At 31.5% G+C, this 26,497-nt stretch overlaps 1 protein-coding gene across 5 annotated transcripts in view; it reads left to right on the forward strand.

The window, feature by feature from the left end:
* The window catches only part of LOC139524333 (electroneutral sodium bicarbonate exchanger 1-like), a 36,661-nt gene that overhangs the window by 1,185 nt on the left and 8,979 nt on the right, over positions 1 to 26,497 (forward strand). The window contains exons 2-19 of one of the 5 annotated variants that reach the window (XM_071319086.1): positions 1,308 to 1,387; positions 3,448 to 3,502; positions 8,309 to 8,403; positions 11,930 to 12,059; positions 14,651 to 14,811; positions 15,410 to 15,571; positions 16,413 to 16,513; positions 18,414 to 18,659; positions 19,872 to 20,018; positions 20,519 to 20,607; positions 20,997 to 21,171; positions 21,622 to 21,755; positions 22,484 to 23,009; positions 23,458 to 23,571; positions 23,771 to 23,935; positions 24,524 to 24,702; positions 25,347 to 25,419; positions 25,935 to 26,003. In XM_071319086.1, the coding sequence (XP_071175187.1) occupies positions 8,343 to 8,403; positions 11,930 to 12,059; positions 14,651 to 14,811; positions 15,410 to 15,571; positions 16,413 to 16,513; positions 18,414 to 18,659; positions 19,872 to 20,018; positions 20,519 to 20,607; positions 20,997 to 21,171; positions 21,622 to 21,755; positions 22,484 to 23,009; positions 23,458 to 23,571; positions 23,771 to 23,935; positions 24,524 to 24,702; positions 25,347 to 25,419; positions 25,935 to 26,003 (2,532 nt within the window). In that variant the 5' untranslated portion in view covers positions 1,308 to 1,387; positions 3,448 to 3,502; positions 8,309 to 8,342. Of the gene's footprint in view, positions 1 to 1,307; positions 1,388 to 3,435; positions 3,503 to 7,874; positions 8,020 to 8,308; positions 8,404 to 11,929; positions 12,060 to 12,202; positions 12,569 to 14,650; positions 14,812 to 15,409; positions 15,572 to 16,412; positions 16,514 to 18,413; positions 18,660 to 19,871; positions 20,019 to 20,518; positions 20,608 to 20,996; positions 21,172 to 21,621; positions 21,756 to 22,483; positions 23,010 to 23,457; positions 23,572 to 23,770; positions 23,936 to 24,523; positions 24,703 to 25,346; positions 25,420 to 25,934; positions 26,004 to 26,497 lie in introns of those variants that run through there. The other 4 variants (XM_071319089.1, XM_071319090.1, XM_071319088.1 and 1 more) reach the window with 4 other exon arrangements.

Genomic DNA, 26,497 nt, shown 5'->3' on the forward strand with positions numbered 1-26,497 from the left:
CATATACTCGATTTTAACACCGTAGATTTTTAATTTTAAGGATGTGGTTAGTTGTTTGTACATAAGTAATGGAATATGATGTTTAAATGTTATTATGTTGATAATCAAAATACATTTAAAAAAATAGGAAAACAACTTAAAAAATTCTTAAACATTGTACCAATTTATCAATCCCTGTGATGTGATCTACTGGATGTTTAATCATGCACGTAACTTGTTTTCTTTGGTTTATTTCTATCTTATTAATCATATCACCTGTTAATTTTTCTTCCGTCGTTAGATTTCGGAAAAGGGCACACTCCTGGTATCTTTGATGAGTTTAAAATTTACAACCACTGGGTCGATGCCAATGCTGGTGGAGTTTTAATTCCCCGAGGGTATCACCAGCCCAGAGAAGTGCTGACATAATTATCATTGATATGGTCATATTTATAAATAAACTGTTTACAAAACTTTTCAATATTTGTAATACTAAGGCTGTTCTACCTCAGGAATAGATTACCTAAGCTGGCCAAATTTTTAGGAATTTTGGTCCTCTATATATGCTTTTCAACTTTATTTGGCCTTTTTAACTTCTTTGGATTCGAGCGTAACTGATTAGTCCTTTGTAGACGAAACGCGCGTCTGGCGTTAATTCAAAACTTAATCCTGGTATCTTTGATGAGTTAATTTAACTCAAACCCATATTCAGTCACATGGTCTGACGGACCAAATGTTGCGATTTTTTCTCACGCTGATGAACTGTTGCCATCAATTGTCGTCCGTCGATTGTCGTAAACTTTTCAGAGTGTTCTCCAAGTCAATATGATAATGAGTACACTGCGAATTTTTTTTTTTTTTCAAAACTTTTTGAAACTATATCGACCAAAATAGTCACCTTAACTATGATAGATATGGAAAAAAAAAGACAGGAGGTCTATCAAAATAATAAATGATGATATTTTTTGACTATCCACCTAAATATTGCTCCAAAATTCTGTGATTTAACTTGGTATATTCCAGTTGACATGTTTATCCTTTGACATAACGGATATTACAGTTTTCTCTGTCATCTCGTTTTGACATGTTGATTATCTGGGTTTTTTTTGGATATAATTTTAGTAATTGGCAATTTTGAAAAGAAGCTGTAAAGCCATTGAGATAATTCAATATATTCTTATTTTGGATTTACTAAATAAGAACAAAAAAAATAATGAGTTCTATATAATCGATAAATGTTATAAAAAGTCAACGTCACACAATTTTACTTCCATTAAACGTCCATAAAAAATCTTGTTTCTCAAGGATAAATTTTATTTGAATTGTAGCATTCCTGGTGTAATACGCGAAAGCTAAGATATGACATGGTAGCAGTAGCGAACGGAAACATCAACGAGCTGAATATCAGGTACTGATTTTTTATTTATTCATTGAAGATTGAGAATAGTTTATTTTTTTAGATTATCACTTGAACACACAATAATAGAAATTATTAAACGTAGACCTACCACACATACGAAAATCAACGGAGATTTACTTGTTGATAATACTAATAGCTTGCTTACAAGTTAGCAATGGACAAGACGTCCTTGTTTATCCCATTTGTTCATGGAATAAGCATATTCATATATGCGCTGGGGTTCTGAAGGAATAACTGCGATTCTATTCACAGAAGGAAGGCGATTAATTGGTAGGAATAAACCATATATTTCTCCAGGGAAATTGAATTTGGTTAATTAAGTTTTCCATTGTTTTAATGAAATAAATGCACACATGCGCAGTTTTCGTAATAATGGTAAATAAAATTAAATATTAAGATAATGTGTAATATATCTGTATTAAAAAGTTAAATCCATGTATATATTACCCGGAACATATTACCTTGCATAGAACACATAGGCAACGACATTTCAAATTATTCACTCCCCGAATGAAACATTTACCACAAGGCGTTATACAAACAATATTATGCAACATCATATGCAGATCACATCAACGGTTCAGTTGTAAAATATCTTATTAGACAAAATCTGGCTACACATAATTGGTAAATCACTCCTCTGGATTCATTGGACATATAAATTCTATTCAATTCAATATTTTATCGCCAATAAAAACTACTATAATAAGGTTTGCGAGAAGCAATCCAATTAAGATAATCAAATACAATAAAATAGCTCTTAAATGTTTACAAATAGTTGAACACGTAACTAAGTTAACATTAAAAAAGACAAAGTCTCTCGATCTCAGCTCCAATGATTGTTTTAACTAGACAGTGGAATGTGGGGTTTAGTATAACTTAAGTACATGTAATTTGTTTCGTCTTCTATTATATTGTGAAGAGATCATGTTAAACTTCATAGGTTTCAAATCTTTTAATTCGTTTTCTCAATAGCGATAACATTGAGTATCCATAAAACCGCCTATGTCGTTCCGATGGTTGATAAGTCTTAAGTGTGAGTTTTCATGTGCTTCCCAATTGTGAATTTTCATTGGAGATATTTTCGTCAACACTTTTACCTACCCTTACACTTTGACTAAGCGTGATTTGGTAATGCATCACACTTTCTATTTCGATGCACCCTTCCAGCTCCGTTTGCATTTCATGTGATTTCATCAGATTTTTTTTTCATCTTGATTTGTTTATTTAAAATTGGTGAACGAGTTTTGACTATCAATGACCTTACGTTGACTCTTACTAATTGAAGTAGAATTTCAATAAAATATCCAAAAGCCATTAAGATAAAAAAAAAAAATATAATAAAATACAGATGATTGATTTTCTTTTCAGATATATTGACGATTACACTTTGTATTGTTCACAAAGTAATCCTTATTATAATCCATCATCTAAGCTTAAATTCAACCGAAATTAAAAATCCTACAGAGTATAGAAGAACCAACTCTATATCTAAATACTTTAAGGAAATTCTATTTGTTAGTTTCCTCGAAATTAGACAACATGTCATGAATATAGGTTTTCTGGTTTTGAGAAGTGCTTTCCATGTACCCCAGTCTCTACTCGATATAATGGAATATATTCACATAACGTCGATTTCACAAATATAGTGATGGTTTAAACTTTTGATTATCAGAAAAACATAAAATAAAAAAAGTACAAAAAGCTAAACTTCTCACTTGTATGATCGTCGCATAAAATTCCATTATATTGAAAATAATTTTTTTCTGTCGCATTGATTTTCGGATTTTTCTTATTCATGTATGATCCTGTTTTTTTACCATTTATTAATATTTCATTTTAAAGAAATTATTTTGGTATCCTTAAGTTCTATTACCCAGTATAAGTTTATATTTGACCCTCTTTACGATAATAATATTTGTTCAAGGTTTCGTTTGCCTACAAGGTAAATGCCTTGTTTATATTTATTGATTGTTATCTGTGCCTCAAAGGTTATATTTTTGACATTGCATATTTTTGTTAGTAATGATAAGTAGGTCTTTTGATAGTGGCCGACGCCAGGATTACCTATATGCAAGTTGAAAACTACGTTCTAAAGTTCAGGTAAGTCATTCTGTTTTTACTTGGACTTGTTCTGAATGTTTTGTCTTGCTGTTTTGCTGAAATATTCTAATATGTCTGATGCTCATCTAGAATATACATTTTTGGCTATTAATTCTATTGTAATCGATTGAAAACTTTTTTCTGCAATAATCACTTATGTTCAGATATTTTATTGGTACATTCTTCATGTTTTCATTTGAACTTGCTCAAACTGTTTGTCTGTTATATGCTTAAGTATGCGTATATGGCTTATACTCATAAATGCACATTTATTGATGTTAATTCTATTATATTCTATAGAGAGAAAAAATGCAATATTCACTCACGAGCAATTTTTTAAACAAAGGATTTCAATAAATGATGGAGCACTTAGTTCCTGATATTGACTTTCAATAATAAGCGGAACTAATCGATATTGATTTTATGGTCTACATATATCCCTTTCAACAGATATAGCTTTTTTTTATACTTTAGCCTGAATAAACAAGTCCGTTTAAAAAAAAATATTAGATATATTTGATTTTCTCAGGTGAATATATTTATTTCGGTTATTGCATCATTTTTTTACTGAGATAAAATTCATAATCTTATAGGTAAGTGTGTGGCCTTTGATTACATGTATCTGTTGTTTTTGTCCTGGAAGAATGTTGTTAATATATCACATCTGGACTGTTTTCTCCTTTCCCGACCATTTACGTCGGTCTGAATTTCCATTCACATTTATTTATCTATACACACCTTTGGTATATTTAAATTGGCATCGGTATGTTTATATCACCTTACAACACTAATGGGTAATCTATTTATTAAAGTCGCTTGTTAGATCAATATACTTTTTACTCGAAGTTAATGCTGTTGAATAACTGCATATTAAGAAGACTTCAGTTTTCCTGTTATCAACTTTCTATTATTGGAAAATGACAAAACACTTTTCGCCAAGGTAGTGTCGTTTATACATATTTGTTTGTTTTTATAGTGATTAAGATTATAACACTATATTGACTTCTGTCACCTTATTTTTTTGTAATTTTCATCTATTACGTCTGTTTGTTTTGTTCATGCGACTGTCATTCAAGTGAGGTGTTTAGCTAGCTATTAAACCAGGGAAAATGCACCATTGTCTACATAAGAAAATGAAAGTCAGAAATATGACAGTTGTTATCCATTCGTTTGATATGTTTGAGCTTTTGATATTGACATTTGATTAGAGACTTTCCGTTTGGAATTTTCTTCGAAATTTAGTATTTTTGCTATTTTACTCTTTTTGTATCTAACTATGACAAGTATGCTCTTAACTAAAACAATTCACACATGAGCTATGAGATAAAACGACATATTCAAATTTTATGGTCTCCATAATGCCTTTGTTGATAGTAGTACAATGACCTTTTATCTGTCCATGGATCTATTACGTCTACAGCTATGTTAATCTCACATTGACCGGGTTTTCCATAGGCGAACCCAGGGGGCTTTGGGGGGGGGGGGGCGGGGGGTCGGGACCCCCTTTCGTGGGAAAAAATTGGTTGATTATATAGGGAATCACTGATGAATGACTGGAGTGCCCCCCCCTTTTAGGTCAGTCAGCGTGCCCCCTTATAAAAAGTTCTGGATCCGCCACTGTAATTTCCATGTATATGTGTGACGGATGATGATTTCCTTGTTAAATCACCTTGTTCTACTTCATTCCATATTCTCATTGATGCCTATTGTATACTTGTACTTGTGTAAACGTCACTATTTTCTGTATATTTAAAACAGCATGCTGACACGTCATATACAATTACAATTTCGTATCAATCATCTGTCCTACCTATTATAATTTATTTTTTTATTAAAGTCCTGAAATACTGTAAAATGTTTAACATTATTCCTATGGTCAGATCAACACAAAAAATATTTTGGGTAAAAATCTATGGATATCAGTGTAATATCGTAAGCAACAAATATAAAGACGAATATAATGGTTCAGTACAAATTTTGCTCCTGTTAGTTTTCATATAAAAAAAACTTAAGTTACATATCTTACCTAAACTACAGTTGTTAAACCTGCTTAAGAGATCACATAAAATTGAGAATGGAAATGTGAATGTGCCAAAGAGACAACAACCCGACCATAGAGCAGACAACAGCAGAAGGTCACCAAATGGGTCTTCAATGCAGAGAGAAATCCCGCACCCGGAGGCGTCCTTCAGCTGGCCCCTAAACAAATAAATACTGGTTCAGTGATAATGAACACCATACTAAATTCCAAATTGTTCACAAGAAACTAAAAGTGAAAATAATACAAGACTAACAAAGACCAGAGGCTCCTGACTTGGGACAGGCACAAACATGTGGCGGGGTTTAACATGTTTGTGAGATTTCAACCCTCCCCTATACCTCTAGCCAATGCAGAAAAGTAAACGCATAACAATACGCACATTAAAATTCTGTTCAAGAGAAGTCCGAGTCTGATGTCAGAAGATGTAACCAAAGAAAATAAACAAAATGACAATAATACATAAATAACATCAGACTACTAGCAGTTAACTGACATGCCAGCTCCGGACTTCAATTAAACTGATTGAAAAATTATGTCTTCATCATATGAATATCAGTCACAATCCTCCCCGTGAGGTGTTTAGTATCATACCATCATAACATATATGAAAAGAACATAACCCATGTCATGCCAACAACTGGTTTATTAATAATAAATGTGTTTAGTTCCGATGCAAAGACCCTATAAGTGAATCAATATTAACGCCAAAATATGCAATCTTGAATGACCTGACAACAGTTCGTAACTATATCACTCTTAATAAGTCTATTTAAAGATTTTGTTAGCTTCTGAGGGGAATACACCTTTATTAATCAAAACAATGTGTGAAAAGACCACCGATTTTAGATTCCTCTGTAGTATATTTCATATACATTGAACCTGTATCAAAAGACCACATGTCTTAAAAGACCACCTGTCTTGAGAGACCACTTTTTGGCTCTCTCTTAAGTGGTCTCTTAAAACAGGTTTGACTGTATTTTATTTGTTTTATTATAGAAAAATTCGTAAGGGTTCCACGGAACCCAGTGTCTCGCCTACTTTTGCTGTTAATCGCAGACTCAACAAAAATGAGGAAAAACACCAATAAAAATTTCCCTATCGATGCTGTCTTTTGATTGAAAGAAGCTTCCAAGTTTGGTAAAAAATCCAGGATAGTTTATGAATGTAATAAATGTTTTATAAACTTTAACTGCAGACTGTATGTAATGTTAACTGGAAGAAAAACTAAGTCCATTTATAAGTAAAATACAGAAAAAGTGAATTTATTTTTTACAAAATTTACTTCTGAATAATATCTTATGATCAGAAACAAGCTTTTGTCTAAGTTTGGTAGAAATCCAGGATAGTTTAAAAACATTATAAAAATTTAAAAAACTTAAACCACAGAGTGAATGTTTTGTTTCTGGCAAAAAAACTAAGTCAATTTATCATGTTTATAAGTAAAATACGGAAAAGTGGAAATTTATTTTCACAAAATTTTCTTCTTGATACTATCTTATGATCATAAACAAGCTTCTGTCCAAGTTTGGTACAAATCAAGGATAGTTTATGAAAGTTATTAAAATTTTAAAAACTTTAACCACAGAGTGAATGTAATGTTTCCTCGCAGAAAAACTAAGTTCATTTATAAGTAAAATACGGAAAAAATGGAATTTTATTTTTACAAAATTTACTTCTGGATACTTTCTTATGATCATAAACAAGCTTCTGTCCAAGTTTGGTAGAAATTCAGTATAGTTTAAGAAAGTTATTAAAATTTCAAAAACTTTAACCACAGAGTGAATATTTGTGGACGCCGCCGACGACGACGCCGACGCCGACGACGACGGAATGTAGGATCGCTTAGTCTCGCTTTTTCGACTAAAGTCGAAGGCTCGACAAAAATGTAATTAACTCTTTTTTTGGGAGTGGAAACAAGCTATGTTGTCAACATGTATACTTCAACAGTTTTTTATCGTTTTATGTTCCCTTGTTATCAGTCATCATTTGACCTGAAATATGTTCAGATTCATGTTTTTTAATCTGTACATGCTTTAATGCCAGTTTGATTAAGATTTAACATATTTAAGTAGTATTACATTACAAACTTAATTGTAAAAGGGTTTGATAAGTTCCATATGGTTAGAAATAAAGTAAACTGAAAATAAAAAGTCAAGTTACATGTATTTCAATAATTTATAACCCTTTTTGGTATATATTTTTATATTGAGAATATTTTAGTGCAAGTGTATCATGTGTACATGTAATACTTAACCTTGACACGTTTTTCATCTCCTTCGAATTTCTATATATTACAACATTTTTACGTATTATCATTTGTGGATGCACTTGACGTCCTATTTAGATTTTATGTGCTATATGTATTTTTGCTGAATGTTAATTTTATTGGATTTAATAATACTATTTGTGAAACACCCGGATTTAATACAAATACAATTATATACTTGTTTGCATGGTTTAGTGATCAAAATTTGAGGTAAGTTATATGTTTTAATTAGTAGTCAATTACTGTTAATTAGCAAAAATATAATGTTTTTATTTTGAAACCGTAACCAAATTGTGTTTCACGATATAGACGTTCCTGAAAAATCATAGATCCCAAAATAGATAATCCAAATAATAATCATAATTCAAATGCTTTCTCTTTTTCCAAAAACAAATACGTAAAATCTGTGTCCCATATCCCTACAATCTATTTCAAAGTACGTAGCATTTAACATGTTCGATGTATCTATCATAAAAAAAAATATATGTTTTATTTTTAGATAAAACAAACTTCATGATATAGACAGCATCAGCATGAGACGTTCATCAAGGTCTGATGGTTCGCCGGCAGGTGACGCCATAAGTCACAGAGAACGTAAGTGCATCCTTTGTCATCTTGAATAGCAGCAGTAGTGTAATACATATTTTTGAAAATCTTATTTTTGTAACTGGTCATCATGGTCATGGTGTATGAGTACTAGCTAAGTTGACAAAATTTTACAAGAGGAAGTAAAATTTTCGTTTTCACTATTTTATCTATTTTATTATTATTTTCATAAACTTCATTTAGTGTGCACTTAAGATATTTTCAAATGGAAGAATTCAAAACAAAAACCATCTTTTAGTATGAAAACTGGCAGAGCTCACACATGCATACCCTCACCCTTTCCAATAATCTAAAAACAAATTGACATGGTACTTGTTTTATATGTTTGCCGTACCAAATAATAAGTCTGACATCTTGATGAGTAATTACTTAGGAAACATGATTGGACATATAAATAAAAATTAGAGATGAAGGACTTTTTTGAAATTTTCAGTAGAGAACATAAATTGGTTCTTGTTACAAAATACATTCCTCAGTGTAGCATAGGTGTAATATAAAAAGAGGCAGCAAATACCTAGTGCACGTTCAATATTCCAAAGTCGAACAATAGCAACGCCATATAAAAAAAATACCATCATAATTAAATTGAGAAAGGAAATGGGGAATGTATCAAAGCGACAACAACCCGACCATAGAGCAGACAACATCCGAAGGCCACCAATGGGTCTTCAATGTAGCGAGAAACTCCCGCACCCGTTGGCGTCCGTCAGCTGGCCCATCATAAGTACTTTTAGCAGGAACCAAGTAAGACTCTTACCAATAATATCAGTAATAATGTCATTTACAACTCTAGCAATAAACTTATGTTGATTTTCTTTCTTTCTTTAGAACTAGAACTAGAACTATTCTTACTAGAACTCTCACATTTTAAATGCAAGTGTTTGTGATATGGACATAATTAAAAACATTTAAACATGTTAAAACCCCATTCAAGCGTCATTTTGTAGTTATTTATTTTTTTTCAAGTTATAACATCCTAACCATTCCGCGACCATTCATCAAACTGATTTTTTTTCTGAGATAATAAATTATCTCGTTTTTGCATGTTAACAAGATTTTTCAAAGCGTGAAACAAGAAGAAAAAGAAATTGAAGAAGAAACCACTTTGCTAATTAAATTGATTTTAAAGTTTCTCTCAAGTAGAAAAGTAAATTAATCTAAAGTGGAGATATGATAAGGTCACTAAATGGCCCTGGCATTACAACACAGCGTTAGATTTCTTCTAGCTTTTAAAGTCAATGTTATTTTGTTAATGAAACAATTAGAAGGAATAGTTTCGTCACTTTAGTAAAAAAAATGATAGTTTTTCTGAAGCCGCTGAGTCACCATTCATAAACATGTTAAAAGTTACGTATCTGATAAAAAAGAGTAATTTTGCATATACATTTGGGTTATTTCAAATATATATGCGCAACAGACTAACCCAGAAAAACTATATTGCATTCACATCAATATTTTGGCTGTATAAAATCGTTATAATTAGACGATAAAAAAACTGGACAATTTTGGTAGTTTACCATGTTTACTTAGTAATCGTTTTAGCATAGAACACAAGAAATTTGAAGGATACGAAAAAACAGATACGGCAAATTTTAAATATATCATTTACTGATAACAAACATGTCTTGTACACATATTAATATAGTTTTTAATCTTTGTTTTTGAAATTCAAAGGACTAAATATTGACCTTATCACCGAGTGCCTTTGATAATATGAAGTTCTTTCTGACAAGGACGTCGGGTCATTCTAGTTCGTATTATATAGGTAACGGTGTAAACATTTGCCCCTTTTTGTGATTATTTGATAGTCCAACGTTGATACAAGGTTGTTGACATTGTTGCAATACCAGTCAACAGTTAAAGCTTTGAAGCCCCATTTGAAAATTTTCATAACAATCTAATTTTTCAATACGTTAATGCTGAAACTGAAAAGAGATAAAATTATTTATATTCTCTAAGTAAGCACATGGTGTATAAAACTAAAGGAGGACATTGGAAATTTTGGTTTAACACTACCGTTAATTCGTTATGTTTTATTTTGTTTGATCTGACATTTGTTAAACAATTTGTAGACTTTTATCCAAGATTTTCCTTTATGCATAGTTATACAAAAGCTACAATACTGATGTAAAACATCATCGAAGACACCAGGATTATAATGTGATACACATGACGCGTCCTTTCGTATACAGAAAGCGCATCAGTGGTGCTTGAATCTGACCAGTTGGAAGGGCACAACAAATACAAAGTTAACTAAGCAAAAGGGCATTGAAAACAAATCTGCGATAAGTTGCGCCAATTTCACCTTAGGTCAATTATGCCTAGCGTGAGAATACCCTTAGTGTGTCGAAGAATTGAAAAAATACTGAACAGAAGGTTTACTTAAATTGAACTAATCATTGGTTTTTTAATATCAGCATTTAAGTGCTGAGAACTGGTATTATTTTTAGATATAATTCGAAGAAGAACAAGAAAGACAGATTTGGATTATACATGACACATGAAATAAAAAATTCTACAGGTGTAAAGTTTTTGATAATGTAAAGACCGAAAGCGGCATATTGCATAAATAATTACATAACATATTGCATAACTAACGTAAATTTGTATGTATCCCCACAAGTACATTTAGATAAGAACCAATTCTAAGTAAGAATTTCCGTCTGTTGATACACGGAGAAAAACCTAGCGTCATATATGTATAAAACAAATATCAAATGAAGGAAATACAATCATGCAAAGTGCCTTTTACCTTTCTTTTGTCATCAATTAACTGAAAATTAAAGTAGAATGTGACAAATGATACACTTTAATGAGACTATCAATCAAACACACAATCAACATAAAATCATCTAGAGACCAAAACATAGTTTATTTCGTTGTTTTGAGCATGTCAATCTGACGACTGTTATGATGCACTGCCCCTATGTAATGGTCCGGTGACTTTTAGTTAAATATCAATTTTCAATGAAAAGTTTTCTGCTTGAGTTTTATACTAAGATAGGAACTACAATAAACAATGCCAGATGCGGGAACGTCTCGCTGAATTGAAGACCTATTGGTGACCTTCTGCTGTTGTCTGTTCTATGGTCGGGTTGTTGTCTCTTTGACACATTCCCCATTTCCATTCTCAATTTTAAATGACATTTTTCTTATCAACTTACATAACTGTCTGTACATCTTAGTTTGTTGACAATTTATATGCCATGCCCTTAGTCCAGCGACTTCAAATTTTTGCTGTCCATTAGATGGTCTTTTTCTGAATCCTATGCGGACAGACGATACATATTTACCTGCGTCATCAGTTTATGGTTTAAATCATTCAGAGGACAACCGAATACATTTATTTGGTAAATTTCCTATGAGAAAATCGTTCATTTTGAGACTTGTCTTCAGCCATCAGGAACAGCAGGATAAAGACAGCCTCTTATATATGATGTTAAGATATTTTAAAAGTCCATATTCATGGTCACTTTTGTCTTGTAAATAACTTGAATGTATAATGTTCTTGTAGATATTCGAAACATAACAGGATTAGTTCTAGATCTAATCACAGAAAATGACGAGGAAACGCCAGTAGTTTTTTGTCAGTTGGATACATTGACAAAGAAGGACCAGGAGGTGATATGGATGGAATCAGCAAGGTAAAGTGATTAGAAAAAAACCGTATTTTTCAGTGATGTTCTAAACAAGTATATTCTGATCACTTAACATTGCGCATGTCAGGCTTTTTTTAAGACTGTATATCTTGTCAATCGTGTTTTTTTCTCTATTTTTCTATTATTTCTATGTTTATTATTTTGCTAAAGGTTGGAAAAGGATTATAGACTGAGATTTTGTGAAATTTCTCAAACCCATGTACATTTTGTATAGACTTGATATTCATTGACGGCATTTCTATAGAACTTGACGATACCTTTTTTATTAAAGAAAAATGAAAATCAATAGTGTTAAAGCATAATATCTCTAACTGATTAAATTGCTATCACTTCGCCGTCTGTCTGTTCGTCTGTTTTTAAAAAAGGGATTTGCGTCATAATTGCTTAGGGTATTATTGAACAGAATAATTTAATATTTGGTCAATAACTTGGAATATACGAGTAGGTTTTTAGTCTTGCACATGTGAGGAGGTGATATGGATGGAATCAGCAAGGTAAAGTCATTAGAAAAAAAAACGTATTTTTTAGTGATGTTCTAAACAAGTATATTCTGGTCACTTAAAATTTCGCATGTCAGGCTTTTTTTAAGACTGTACATCTTGTCAATCATGTTTTTGCTATTTTCTATTATTTCTATGTTTATTATTGTTCTAAAGATTGGAGAAGGATGATAGAATGAGATTTTATGATAGTTATCAAAAGTACCAGGATTATAATTTAGTACGCCAGACGCACGTTTGCCTGGGATAAGAAAATCCTTAGTTTTACGAAAAATTTTAAGTTTTGTAATTTTATAAAAATGACCACGTTATTGATATTCATGTCAACCCCGAATTGTTAAATACTGGGCTTGTGATACCCTCGGGGACAAAACGTCCACCAGCAGTGGCATCGACCCAGTGGTGTAAATAGTTATCAAAAGTACCAGGATTATAATTTAGTACGCCAGACGCGCGTTTCGTCTACATAAGACTCATCAGTGACGCTCATATCAAAATATTTATAAAGCCAAACAAGTACAAAGTTGAAGAGCATTGAGGATCCAAAATTCCAAAAAATTGTGCCAAATACGGGTAAGGTAATCTATGCCTGGGATAAGAAAATCCTTAGTTTTACGAAAAATTCAAAGTTTTGTAAACAAGGAAATTTATAAAAATGACCACATTATTGATAATCATGTCAAAACCGAAGTGTTAACTACTGGGCTGGTGGTACCCTCGGGGACAAAACGTCCACCAGCAGTGGCATCGACCCAGTGGTGTAAATAGTTATCAAAAGTACCAGGATTATAATTTAGTACGCCAGACGCGCGTTTCGTCTACATAAGACTCATCAGTGACGCTCATATCAAAATATTTATAAAGCCAAACAAGTACAAAGTTGAAGAGCATTGAGGATCCAAAATTCCAAAAAATTGTGCCAAATACGGGTAAGGTAATCTATGCCTGTAATAAGAAAATCCTTAGTTTTACGATTATTGATATTCATGTCATTATTGATATTCATGTCAACACCGAAGTGTTAACTACTAGGCTGGTGATACCCTCGGGGACGAAACGTCCACCAGCAGTGGCATCGACCCAGTGGTGTAAATAGTTATCAAAAGTATCAGGATTATAAAATAGTACGCCAGACGCGCGTTTAATCTACATAAGACTCATCAGTGACGCTCATATCAAAATATTTATAAAGCCAAACAAATACAAAGTTGAAGAGCATTGAGGATCCAAAATTCAAAAAAAATGTGCCAAATACGGCTAAGGTAATCTATGCTTGGGATAAGAAAATCCTTAATTTTACGAAAAATTCAAAGTTTTGTAAACAGGAAATTTATAAAAATGACCACATTATTGATATTCATGTCAACACCGAAATGTTAACTACTGGGAAGGTGATACCCTCGGGGACGAAATGGAAATATGAAATTTCTCAAACCCATGTACATGTTGTATAGACTTGGTTCTTCTTTTGTTATCATTACTTGATTTGTTTTGATGATGACAGATCTTTTTGTTCAATTTATTCACACATTAATGTTTATATGTTAGTAGTTTTGGAGCTTGATACATATTATGAGAGAAATCGGATTGATAATCGTTGAAAGTAATACATAACTTCAATGTGTATGACTGTGGTCTTTACGTTTGGATGAGTTGTTTCTAAGTGATCTTTACTGAACAAACTTTTGAAATGTAAACTGCTATTCATTGATGGCATTTCTATGGAATTTGACGATACCTTTTTTTAATGAATAATGAAAATCAAAAGTGCAAAAGCATAATATATCTAACTGACTAAATTGTTATCACTTCGCCATCTGTCTGTTTGTCTGTTTTTAAAATAGGTCATTTGCGTCATAATTGCTTAGGGTATTACTGAACAGAATAATTTCATATTTGGTCAGTAACTTGGAATATACGAGTAGGTTTTTAGTATTGAACATGTGACAAAAAAATTAAACTGTGTACATAAAGTTGAAACCTCCCTTCCAAGCACATAGTTTGGTGTCATAACAAACGTACGCGTCATGAGAAATAATACTTCACGACACTTGAAAAGATAACTTTTAATGTTAGATGGGTGAAATATGAAGAAGACGTGGAAGAGAACGGGAAACGTTGGTCGAAACCACACGTAGCCTCTGTAACATTACATTATGTTCTCGAGTTGAAGACACAGATGTCAACTGGAGCAATTATACTTGAGGCTGATGTTAGAAGTTTGACACAGTTAGCTGGTAAGTTGGTAACAGTTTACGACAGATCATTTCTAGATGGATCAGTATAAACATGACTTGTTAAGAGGAATTCTATTCTTTAACTTTATTTACCATTTGATTCTTTTGAATTCACGAAACATAAAAACATTGGTTGGTATTTGTGTTTTTCGATCCAATTTACATTTCATCTTTTAAGTCTACATTAAAATGATTTTAATTTGTTCTTTCTTTTTAAGAATATACATTGAAATTCTGTATCAAACAATAATCAAACTTTTAAGTTTATGGTGACCACTACTTTGAAAAAAGTCACAAAAACACAAAACAAGACTTATCAGAAAAATATATATTCCAACACTGCAACTAGAGTGTTACGATATTTCTCCACTCAAGACAGTCAAATTTGGATATTTAAAGCGTGAGGATTGTCAAGCTTTTTGAATAATCAAAATGTGTCTGTTATAATTTTTAAAACCCTTATGTTTGGTTACAATATTCATAAGTATGCAACGAGTTTAAGCTTTTTCTATTTTCAATTCCATAGTGATTTTATGTTATTGATTTCAGAAAGAGATGATTTTAAAATGTTTGTATATAAATATTTCAATGTTTACAGATCTGATATGTGAAGAACTATCAAAGATAAAAACTATCACGAATAACATGAAACAAAAAATAAGATCAACGTTATTAGCACGCCATGATCATCATCAAAAACGTAAATACAGAGATAAGAAGACGAATTCCAACATTATAACACAATGCAAGATGCCAAAAAGTAAGTACAAATCGGTTATATCACCAAACTGCAGATAAGGGTGCTTCAATGACATTTAAAAAAGTACCATATGCAATCTGTGTTCTCTCATTAATTATGACATGTTCTAACAGTGTTGTAATTGCAGAGCTAGGTTGATGGTGAGTTTATTTGATAGACATGAGAATATAATGTATAATGTAACATATTGACGTTATCATAATACTCAATTTAAAAAATGCAAAGCGAAATATAAAACACTTTAATAACATTTTAACTTTAAAAATGTAATAGTTTTAAAATTGTATTGTTATACGTCTTTGTCTGTAGACATTGGCGAGTTGTCTCATTGGCTCTCATACCACATCTTCCTGTATGTATTTAATACATTTTGCCACTATTTGACTTATAGGGGATCATAATACGATATGAGGTGAATGTTGTATGAAAAGATTAGTCAGAATGGTACATCTTAAAGGTTCAATAAGTCTAATTTGCTTTATATTTGTAAATATGACTGTTGTGATAAAAGTGAATATATCATACTTTAGACAGAAATAAAAAAAAAAAGTTAGAGGTAGCAGTTGTATACCGATGTGCAACACTCTGTCGTCGTCGTATGAGTTTTGAATGTCCTCTAGAATACCCGATAAATATATTCAAGGAACATGAGTAATATGCTGTGAAACTGATAAACATCAATTCAATTAATGATCCTGCTCCATTGAACTCGTACAAATATCTGCACATGCAGATGAACTAACAACTTTTAAGAATGCATATGTGTATTGGATTGTCTTTACATTTATGTCATTTTAACACAATTTTGAAAGAGAATTAAAGTGTAATTTTATGTCTCTAGCCACAAGTCATGCAGAATTTTTAGGAATAAGACTTCGACATAAAGAAGATGGCAATGACGTGTCGAATAGTGATTTTCAAGATTCATCTCCTCTAGTCAAAGTAAGTTTTTGTATATTAATGAATAAGAGTAGAAGAAACAGTTTTAAGATGTTTTTTTTGTGCTTTCCTGATGCAATTCTTTTGAAGCATTCATACTGTTGGTATTGGCCTAGTTGTCAAGTTCTTTTCCTCTTTTTTTAATTAATTTAACATTGGTGACTTTATGGTTAACAATTCTCACAAGACTGCAAGAAATACGTCAAATTTATCTATATCTAAATTATATAACAAGGTTGCTTTGACTCAAAGATACAAATCAGTTCTTGTAAGCTTTTTTTTATTTGATCTTTTAGTGTTAAAGTACTTCGGGCTTTTATAAGTAACAATGACATGCCATTTTTTAAACCGATACTATTTCTGTTATATCATAGTTTATTTTATTTATATAGTTTAATTTAATTAAAATGCATGCATACACTCTAATTTTTAGATATTATATTAGTAATCAAGAAACAAGTAAAGACAGTTGCCATTCTCTTATATTTAAAAACAGTCGAAAACATTCATTTAAAAAAAGATTCATAAAAATCTTTAATCAATATTCAAAAGATTATGACACGCTTTCAGATTTTTGATTAGCATATTAAACTGCCGTGTGTCCTAGATTTACCAGTTAGAACTAACTATCTCTACAAATATTTATTGTCAGTAAATTAGGGCAATAGTAGTATACCGATTATTACATGAGATAAATCGATTAAGAAAATTCAAATGAAGGTAACAAACCGAAACTGATAGAATTGCAAGTCACTGACTCTAGTTGTTAGTCGTGCATACGTGTCAATATAGATAAAAGATTAATATATTAAGCAGACTAGTCTCTTGAAGTACATATATTCTTAGTCTCAAGTAATATATTCTGATACATGAAATGCAAACACTCACTGAATTCGAACTTATAAAGTAACTTGAAATCAAAAATACATGTGTATGAATGTGAAATTTAAGAATTTAGCAAGATGCTTTTAGTGTCTTTTGTTGATTAGAAGATTCTGTACGAGTTCTGTTTCATATTATAATGTGACCCATTTATGATCAAATGAGTAGCTTACTTCTGGTGATATTTTTGTTGGTGACAGTCGAGTAGTCAACTTAACAACCTTAATAATAAACATGTCGGAAATTTGTATAACAAAGGCTTCTAACTTTGTTCTTTATTTTGCATTTTTTTAACATCTGAAAACGAGACGCGCGTCTGTCGTACAAACATTTTGAATCTGGATTTTCTGATGAGTTCATCAACGCTCTTTACACAGCTTAATGTGAAATTAATTGTGTTTTATTATTTTTACGTCTTTATATTTTGTCAAAGTATTTTTGTTATGTTTATCTATTTAACGAATATCTGATTTATTTACCCTCTTTGAATTTATAATGGCATTAACAAAAAAAACATGTTAGAATGTCAACGATTTCAAAAGAGATCTTATATCTGTAGCATGCATCAATACGTTGTGTAAAATATACTGAGATTCTGCTATAGATATGACAAAATCATAAGATACCAAATACTGGAAGTTCAAAGAACAACACACTGTTGTCAAAATTAGCAGGACTCCACACACAAAAGATGGAGGTAAATCTCAAATCATAAGAAGTTGATAAGAGGACTAGAGATAGTAAGCAAATCCACAAGCACTTCTATAAATATATCAGCAGTCGAAAATAAATTACAGTAAAAGATAATCATTATGAAAAAAGTTTTTTTACATTAAATTAACTCATAAATATTAACATAAGAGTGCTTGGAAGTGACGAGTTATAAATATAAGATGTATTATTTAAAATAATGCATACCTTACTTCAACATTCAATTATTCCATTCAATAATTCATTATTAAAATAAGAAATTAAGTATATTCATCCTTTTAAATTGATCAAGACATGAACAAAATTGCAGCCCAATACACCTTTTGCGAAAAAGATTCCCGAAGGTGCAGAAGTTGCAAATGTATGGGTTGGTGAATTGGAAGACCTGAAAAAACCAGTCACGGTTTTTATTCGATTAACCAAATCAAGATTTATTGGTGATTTATCGGAAGTTGCATTACCAACCAGGTTCATTTTTCTTCATCTTACACCTCCATCTGTACCCAGCTATATATTTGAAATAGGAAGAGCAATTTCAAATATGATGGTCGATGAGGTGAGTTGTTTATCTTCTCCCTTCCACAAATCAAAAACCAAAATATTTGTAATTAGGTTTAAAAGTGATAATGCATAATTGTATTATCTTTTCAATCAATTAAATTGAATTTGACTACTGGCCTTGAGTGTTCCTGGAGTGCTTTAAGTCAAAATCGAAGAAACACATATGATGCACTCTAAGTCACTTAAAAATGTATTTTGATAAGTTTTTCACAACAAATTACATATAGTTGAATTCCAGTACAGTATCTCTAATGTTCCTCTTCAACAGAAGCGACTCATTCTGCTAGGTGCAAATAACTTGTGTCATATGAAAAGGTAATGTGACACGATTGCTTGAATCAACTTCAGTTTTTTGTGTGAAAAAAATTGCCCTACGAGCTTAAAAATGGTAAAAGATGACGAAACTTAATGTATGTGATAAATCTTAATTCTTCGCAAAAGTATCCTACTCGATAGATTTTTTTTCAGCGAAAACACCACAAGTGAAAGAGCACGGCATTTCAACACCAAAGTAATTTTCTTCATGCTAAGATTATAACCCGTTTTTCTGGATTTTTTTGTCTGGCATACTGTTGCCGAGGTCATTTATGTAAATATATGCTTTTAAAGAGATCAATCTTTTATCATTTTGGGGAACGTTGTCAATAGAATTTATGAGTATGCATCTTAAATTTAAGCCACAAGTCATTTACACCTATCACAATAGTCGCTTGTTAATTATATCTTTTTTAAATCCATACTATACTTTTTGTATGTGTATATATATATAAATGTATTTACCTAACCAAAAACTCTTAAGTGATATAATGCATTTAACTTTCAATGGCATAGAAATGAATATTAGATATGATAAAAAAAAAAGTAAAATAACAAAAATACCGAATTCCGAGGAAAATTCAAAACGGAAAGTCCATATTCAAATGGCAAAATCATAGCTCAAACAAATCAAACGAATGGATAAGAACTGTTATATTCCTGACTTGGTACAGACATTTTCTTTAGTAGAATATTGTGGATTAAACCTAGTTTCATAGATAGCTAGCTAACTTGATAATAATTGCCTTCTTTTAATAACATAGGCTAACTGATTACTTATGTATTTGTATACAATATCCTTGTTCAATAAAATTTTCGGACTAAATATGAAAATCAATGCTTGACCACCTTCTGTTGTGTACGGCGAAATTTATTATTAAAAAAAATACAGATTTTCAGCGAGGTTGCATACAAAGCAAAATCACGGGAAGATATAATGCATGGATTTGATGAATATTTGGACCAACTGACAGTTCTTCCCCCTGGCCAATGGGATCCTGATGTCCGTTTAGAACCGCCTACCACAGTACCATCTCAGGTTTGTGAAGCTTATTGTTACCATAATAATACATAATTTTAATCAAGCAACTAAAACTTAACAAAATTACAGATCATGGCAGAGTAATGTTTTGTTTTGGTCTCTTTTCCTTGACTAAATGATTTTTTTTTATGGGAAAACAAAAAAAAATCCTTCATACTTGCCAGAAATGGGAATGACTACAATAAGTTGAGATAGTAGATGAAATCAGAAAGGTAATTTATAAATTTATTCATCGTTTTAATTAGTCTATTAGTATCTCGATAAATAAGAAGACGGCTTTACTTATAGAGATTTTCCGACTTTGTCAAATGACAATTTTGTTTATAGTATTTGAAAATTTGAAAGAATCAATTATAGATCAGATATAAATGATTGAACTTCTATATGTTATCAAATAATCTGAATCGTGGCTTATTTTTGTTATATCATCAAATAAAAAAGACATTATTTTAAAAGTGGTTTGTCATTGACAGTTTAGCTTATCTTCAATTATACAGGAAAGACGAAAATTGGTTTCCCAAAAGTCTGACTTCACGTCTGAAGAGAATGATGATGAAGACGGTGATACACTAGTTCGAACGGGAAGGTATATCGATAGTGGTATATAATGAGCGTTTGATTTGTGATTTCGATTATTGCAGTGGGTTATATCATAAAAGCATAGTTTTAAAAAAAAACAAGAAAAGAGTAAGTAATAAGATCTAAAGAATGGAAAGACAGTGTCGTCTTTGGTAACACTAAGATCACCTTTACTGCCTCTTAAAATTTGGACTATCTGCGATAGTCTGATAACTTAACATTTTTAAAAAGAGTTTCAGACATGGCATGAGTTGTAATTTTGATCAACTACTATGTGATATTTGTGTTATACTTTAACAATATCTTTGTCATTTTTGTAGACTATTTGAATGTCTAATTCAAGATGCAATTTTTGTAGATTATTTGGAGATCTTCTTAAAGATGCCATTTTTGTAGATTATTTGGAGGTCTTATTAAAGATGTAAAACGGAAAATTCCATTTTATATCAGTGACTTTAAGGATGGTTTACACATTCAGTGTATCGGTGCTATACTATTCATGTATTTAGCTACACTGACACCTAACATTACATTTGGAGCTTTACTGGGTGTGGAAACAGAACAGCATATGGTATGTTAAAGAAAAAATCCGGTTTACTTTGGCAAAAAACGGATTTTGATTACAACTGTATTATAATATATGAAAAATCTTCCATTAGATTCGTAAATGATACTTACTACAAAATCTTAACTCTAGATCAAAAATTTTCTTCATAAAAGCACTTTATTGGTTCCAAAGTTAGCAATCTATTTTTTTTTAGATATTGTTAATATGTGACGATTTTGTGCATTTTTCGGACATTCAAGATTTCGGAAAATCTTGGCCACAACCTTCGATCAGACCATTTATATGTTTCTAAACAGTGCAGCCAAACATGGAAACCAAATCTTCGTATCTATTGAAGAATTAAGTAATGGTTCTAAGTTATTTGGGGTAACGAATACAACATATATCCTTAAAAATATAATATTAAAATGTTTTATATACAGACACTACACCTTGTTTTTGGTACATTTACAGGGAACAATGGAATGTCTTCTAGCTGTAGCATTTGTCAATCTGGCGTTTGCATTGTTTGGTGGACAGCCACTTATTATAATGGGTAGTACTGGTCCTGTATTAGTTCTGGAAATAATTATCTACGATATGTGTAGGTATGTGGAATCCACAGTTCGACAGCATTAAACTATCCGATATATTTTACAGATGCAAATTGTTATTAAAGCATAGAGGATAGGCAAGAAGTCGTGCAATCATATTACAAAACAAAACAAGCATATACCGAAGCATAAAAAAAACATTTTAACTCGAACACCACTCAATGCCATACTTAAACTTAAGTGTTAGATACAAGAGGGAAAAGTAGTATACCTATGTTCAAAACTTGAAAATCAACCTTTGAGTAGAAAATATGTTGCTTGCAATTTTGACTCCGACAACTCGTGTCGGTTAATTAATTCGTGATAGCAGGGTTTATAAATTCTAATAGAGATAGCATTGAGAAAGCTTAAAATGACACGTTATTCTCCTTAGTTCCTAGTTTGAAATTTATATCGCGTTAATAGTAAGAAAAAAATCAAGATATGACATAAAGGATATAAAGGAAATTTCAACACCAAAACGTTCTTTTAGAAAGTCATAGACGAATTCAGCTTTTCTTATATATACAAATCAAGTTGGCCAGTTGGAACAAATAATACCAATTGGGTTATCATCTTTTTGTTTGCGGTTTAATTCTTGTTGTAAATTCAAATAATATATGTTTAAAAGTAGCACCAAACAAAGTAAAACACTCTTTCTTGTCATGACAATTGAAAATAATTTATTAGTGACAAAAACAAATTTGATGTTTTAATATGTAGTGTTAATGTTTTACTTGCAGAGAATACCAGTGGGATTTTCTGTCATTCAGATGCATGATAGGTCTATGGTCAGCTCTATTTTTACTGATAATTGTTGCCTTTGATTTGAGTGCATTTGTGCGTCATATAACAAGATTCACAGAAGAAAGTTTTGCTTGCTTAATTGCCATCATTTTCATAGTGGAATCGTTTAAAAAAATATTCTCAATAGCTGGAACACATCTCTATAATACACATCCAGACATACCGTTAGACTATACATGCAACTGTGTTCCTAATAATCAGACAGGAAACATCACAACTGTTAGAACAATGCCAACTTCTATTGTAAATTTAAATTCAACGATGAATACAACTATTATTAACTGGAATAGTATAAAGAAGGAGAAATGTGTTGACCTAGGGGGCATCTTGGAGGGTCCCGGTTGTGAAACACCAATTTACCATGATAATGTGTTTTTCTTATCTATTATTCTTGGTATTGGAACTTTTACAATTGCTTGGGAGCTGGTTAACATGAAGAAAAGCCCATTCTTCCCAACAATAGTAAGTTTTAAATCTTTCAATTCTGGATGACTTTCTCTCCTTTTCGCTGTAATCCTGAGCAGTAATCTATCTTCAGGTTTTAAAAAGAATTATGATCAAGATGCATAAGTATAGTGTACCGGAAGATAAAACTTCAAATTATCCTTTTGGTACCGAAATGTCTACAATGTTCCATCATTTTAAGCATGACATTTTGTATTAGAAAATTAAGCAAGAGAATGTCTATAAGTGAATTATCACATATCGTCTTCAGTTATCCGTTATAAATTACTGGTTTCTTATATAAAATCACATGACAGATTAGAATTGTACCATTTAATTAAGTTTATTTTCATTACATTTGTTTTGAAAATTTAAGGTTGTTTAGAGCAGCACTCTTTAAATAAGTTAATATGTATGTAGTATTCACAGCATTTTGATTTAATATCGATAATGTTTCAATTCGTAGGTACGTCAGACTTTAGGAGACTTTGCAGTCTTTATCGCAATTTGTTTGATGGTGCTAGTTGATGCGCTACTGGGAGTTCCAACTCCGAAGCTACAAGTTCCAGATAAAATTCAGGTTTGTTTTCAATGTTTCGTTATTATGAAAGAGATTGAATAGTTTAAGTTCTGTAACTTGTTTTACAATAGACCATCCTTTAATCAATCTTTGTCTGTCTGATTTCAAAATCAACTTTATAGAGAATACCATTAATTGCAATATCGCTCCGAAATTTAACATCATGCTATAAAAAATTTAAACATCAAATTAATTTTAGCCCTCTGACCCTACAAGGCCATGGTTTACAAGCCCATACAGTTCTGCTAATCCCTGGTGGACAATGATAGCTGCATCTCTACCAGCGGTTGTGGCTGTTATCCTGATTTTCATGGACCAACAAATTACAGCTGTTATAATCAATAGAAAGGAAAACAAACTCAAGGTTAGATTTCCTTAGCTATCTTTTCCTGTATGTGTTGAACTGAGGCCTATAAACAACATTGTTGAATGTGAAAATGGTATACTGAATCCAAAAATCAGTAATTTTAGTTACATTACCAAAATAAAGGGTTCATGCACTGTGTTTTTTCTCTTAATCTCGCAAAAAACCTTGGGGTTCTCTTCAGAAAAACTAAAACCAAAACAGACTTTAAAAAACGGGGTTACAGAAGAAAAATCCTGTTATTAAAAATGTGTAGTATGGCAGCCAGCAAGGGCTGCAAGCATTTCAGTACAACTACTTAAGATATATTCTACCATAGCTTTTCAATTTGTAACATGTTCTCACTTATGACAACATGGAGATAATGTTTGATTTTCAATATAGATTCGAAAATTGCATAAACACATGGCTATTCAAACAAGCATTGCAGCGACATAGAGAAGAAAAAATCAGCTTCACTCATACTTGCTTCACTTTAAAGTTGAACAATTATTACTTTTAAAAACTGAAAACCAACATTTCTTATTCCGTTCTATATCGATTTTTGTTTACACAAAACATTAACGGCAAGAGTTTTTTCTCATACAGAAAGGTTGTGGTTACCATTTAGATTTGACAGTAACAACGTTCTGCATTGTGGTATGCTCGTTTTTCGGTCTGCCTTGGTATGTTGCTGCTACAGTCCGATCAATGGCACATGTTAACAGTCTTAAAATGGAATCTGAATGTACTGCACCCGGTGAGAAACCAGTATTCCTTGGTTGTAGGTGTGTACATATAGAAAATTAACCAGAAATAAGTTTGCCACTCAAAAGTATGATTCATTTGACATCGTGCTATTACCGAAGAAGGATATCTGTTATCCGAAATATCTAATATTTGTTCATTTTATAGTTATTTAATGGTGATGTTGTACCCTTTTTGACTTGTTATGTATTATATTTTGTAGTGTACAGAATCATATTACATGATCCATCGCCCTGTCAGATTAATCGTTGACTATTTATTCAGTCATTTTATATATAACTAAATACATGAATAAAAACCCCAAATACCAGATTTTTTTTATCAGATCCATGTCAAACCATTTTCGAAAGCAAACAGACATTGTTGAATACTGAATCTTCTCAAAAATGAAATTGTACAAGAAGGCTCTACATACTAAACACCATATTAATACTGATCACATACAAAACAAATCCCATATTAAGAGTGACCCTTCCATTACAAATTTCAAAAGGATCGTATCATCAAACAATTCATTTAGATAGTAATTTTGAAAACACATGTGTGACTGAATTTGTCAACTTGTATTTCGTCAAATAACTTGTTAAATTGCTTCACAACGCTTGATAGCATATAGCAATTACAAACACAGTATCTGGATTTTTGTAAAAATCTATTTTTGTAGGGAGCAGCGCCTCACTCCTCTGATTGTCGCATTGTTGAATGGATGTTCTGTTTTCATGCCTGCTATATTACAGGTATGTGCTAGACATATGTTCAGATTGTGTTTGATTTTGTTTGAAGATGATTGCCAAGTGAATTACATCTTATTCGGAAAAGTTATGACACTGGAGAAAAAGCCAAAAAGACAACAGCAATTCTTGATTACTTAATAGTAATCTTTGTCTTAGTGGTTCATTAAATTTGAAATTCGTCATCCAAACTATTGATTTGTTATTTTTCTGTTTAATGTGGACTTCTTCAAATTTGAATTTGAAACCATTGAATGAGTGAAATGAAATTGGTCTTATCATGTGACATGTCATATAAGCATTAAATGCATTACTATTGGTGTACTTATTTATAAAAATCTATATATAAAAAAGTGTATGGACCCAGATTTCATGCTTCGCCAGATATTGAAATAAAGACCTGTTGGTGACCTTCTGCTGTTGTCTGCTCTATGGTTTGGTTGTTGTCTCTTTGGCACATTCCCTATTTCCATCCTCAATTTTATTAGTTTTGTTATAATATTATTTACTTCTTGTTTCAGCTTGTACCGATGCCAGTTTTATATGGTGTATTTTTGTATATGGGAGTATCTGCTCTAAGGGGTATGCAGGTATGTAATTAAGGATAAACCATGATAGATATTTATAGTATAACTAATCGCCGTATTTGAATATCAAAAATAAGACAACGCGTGACCGAACGACGCATGGATTAAACGAGTGCGCAGCACGAGTTTAATCCATAGCGGCGTTCGGTCACAAGTTGTCTTATTTTTGATATTCAAATACGGCGATTAGTTATACTTTTTATTACATTGGCTAATGGCTTTTTTTTATGAAATTAATGTAGAAAATGTAAGGAACTATTTGTTTTTCCTACGCATTCACAATTTGTTTTGATCCGACGTTATCGACGTCTTGACAACGCCTATTGTTGTATGACGTCAGAGAGTGAAATAACCACGTTTATTTCACATGTGAAATTATCGGTTTTTATCTAACTGGGAAATCAATGTAATTTATAGCAACCAATGTAATAATGAAAATTAAAGCAAAACAATAATTAAATCTTCTTACACAAAAAAAATATTCTCATGGAAAAAAT

The sequence above is a fragment of the Mytilus edulis genome, chromosome 5 (genome assembly GCF_963676685.1).
Source record: "Mytilus edulis chromosome 5, xbMytEdul2.2, whole genome shotgun sequence".
NCBI classification, from domain to species: Eukaryota; Metazoa; Mollusca; class Bivalvia; order Mytilida; family Mytilidae; genus Mytilus; species Mytilus edulis.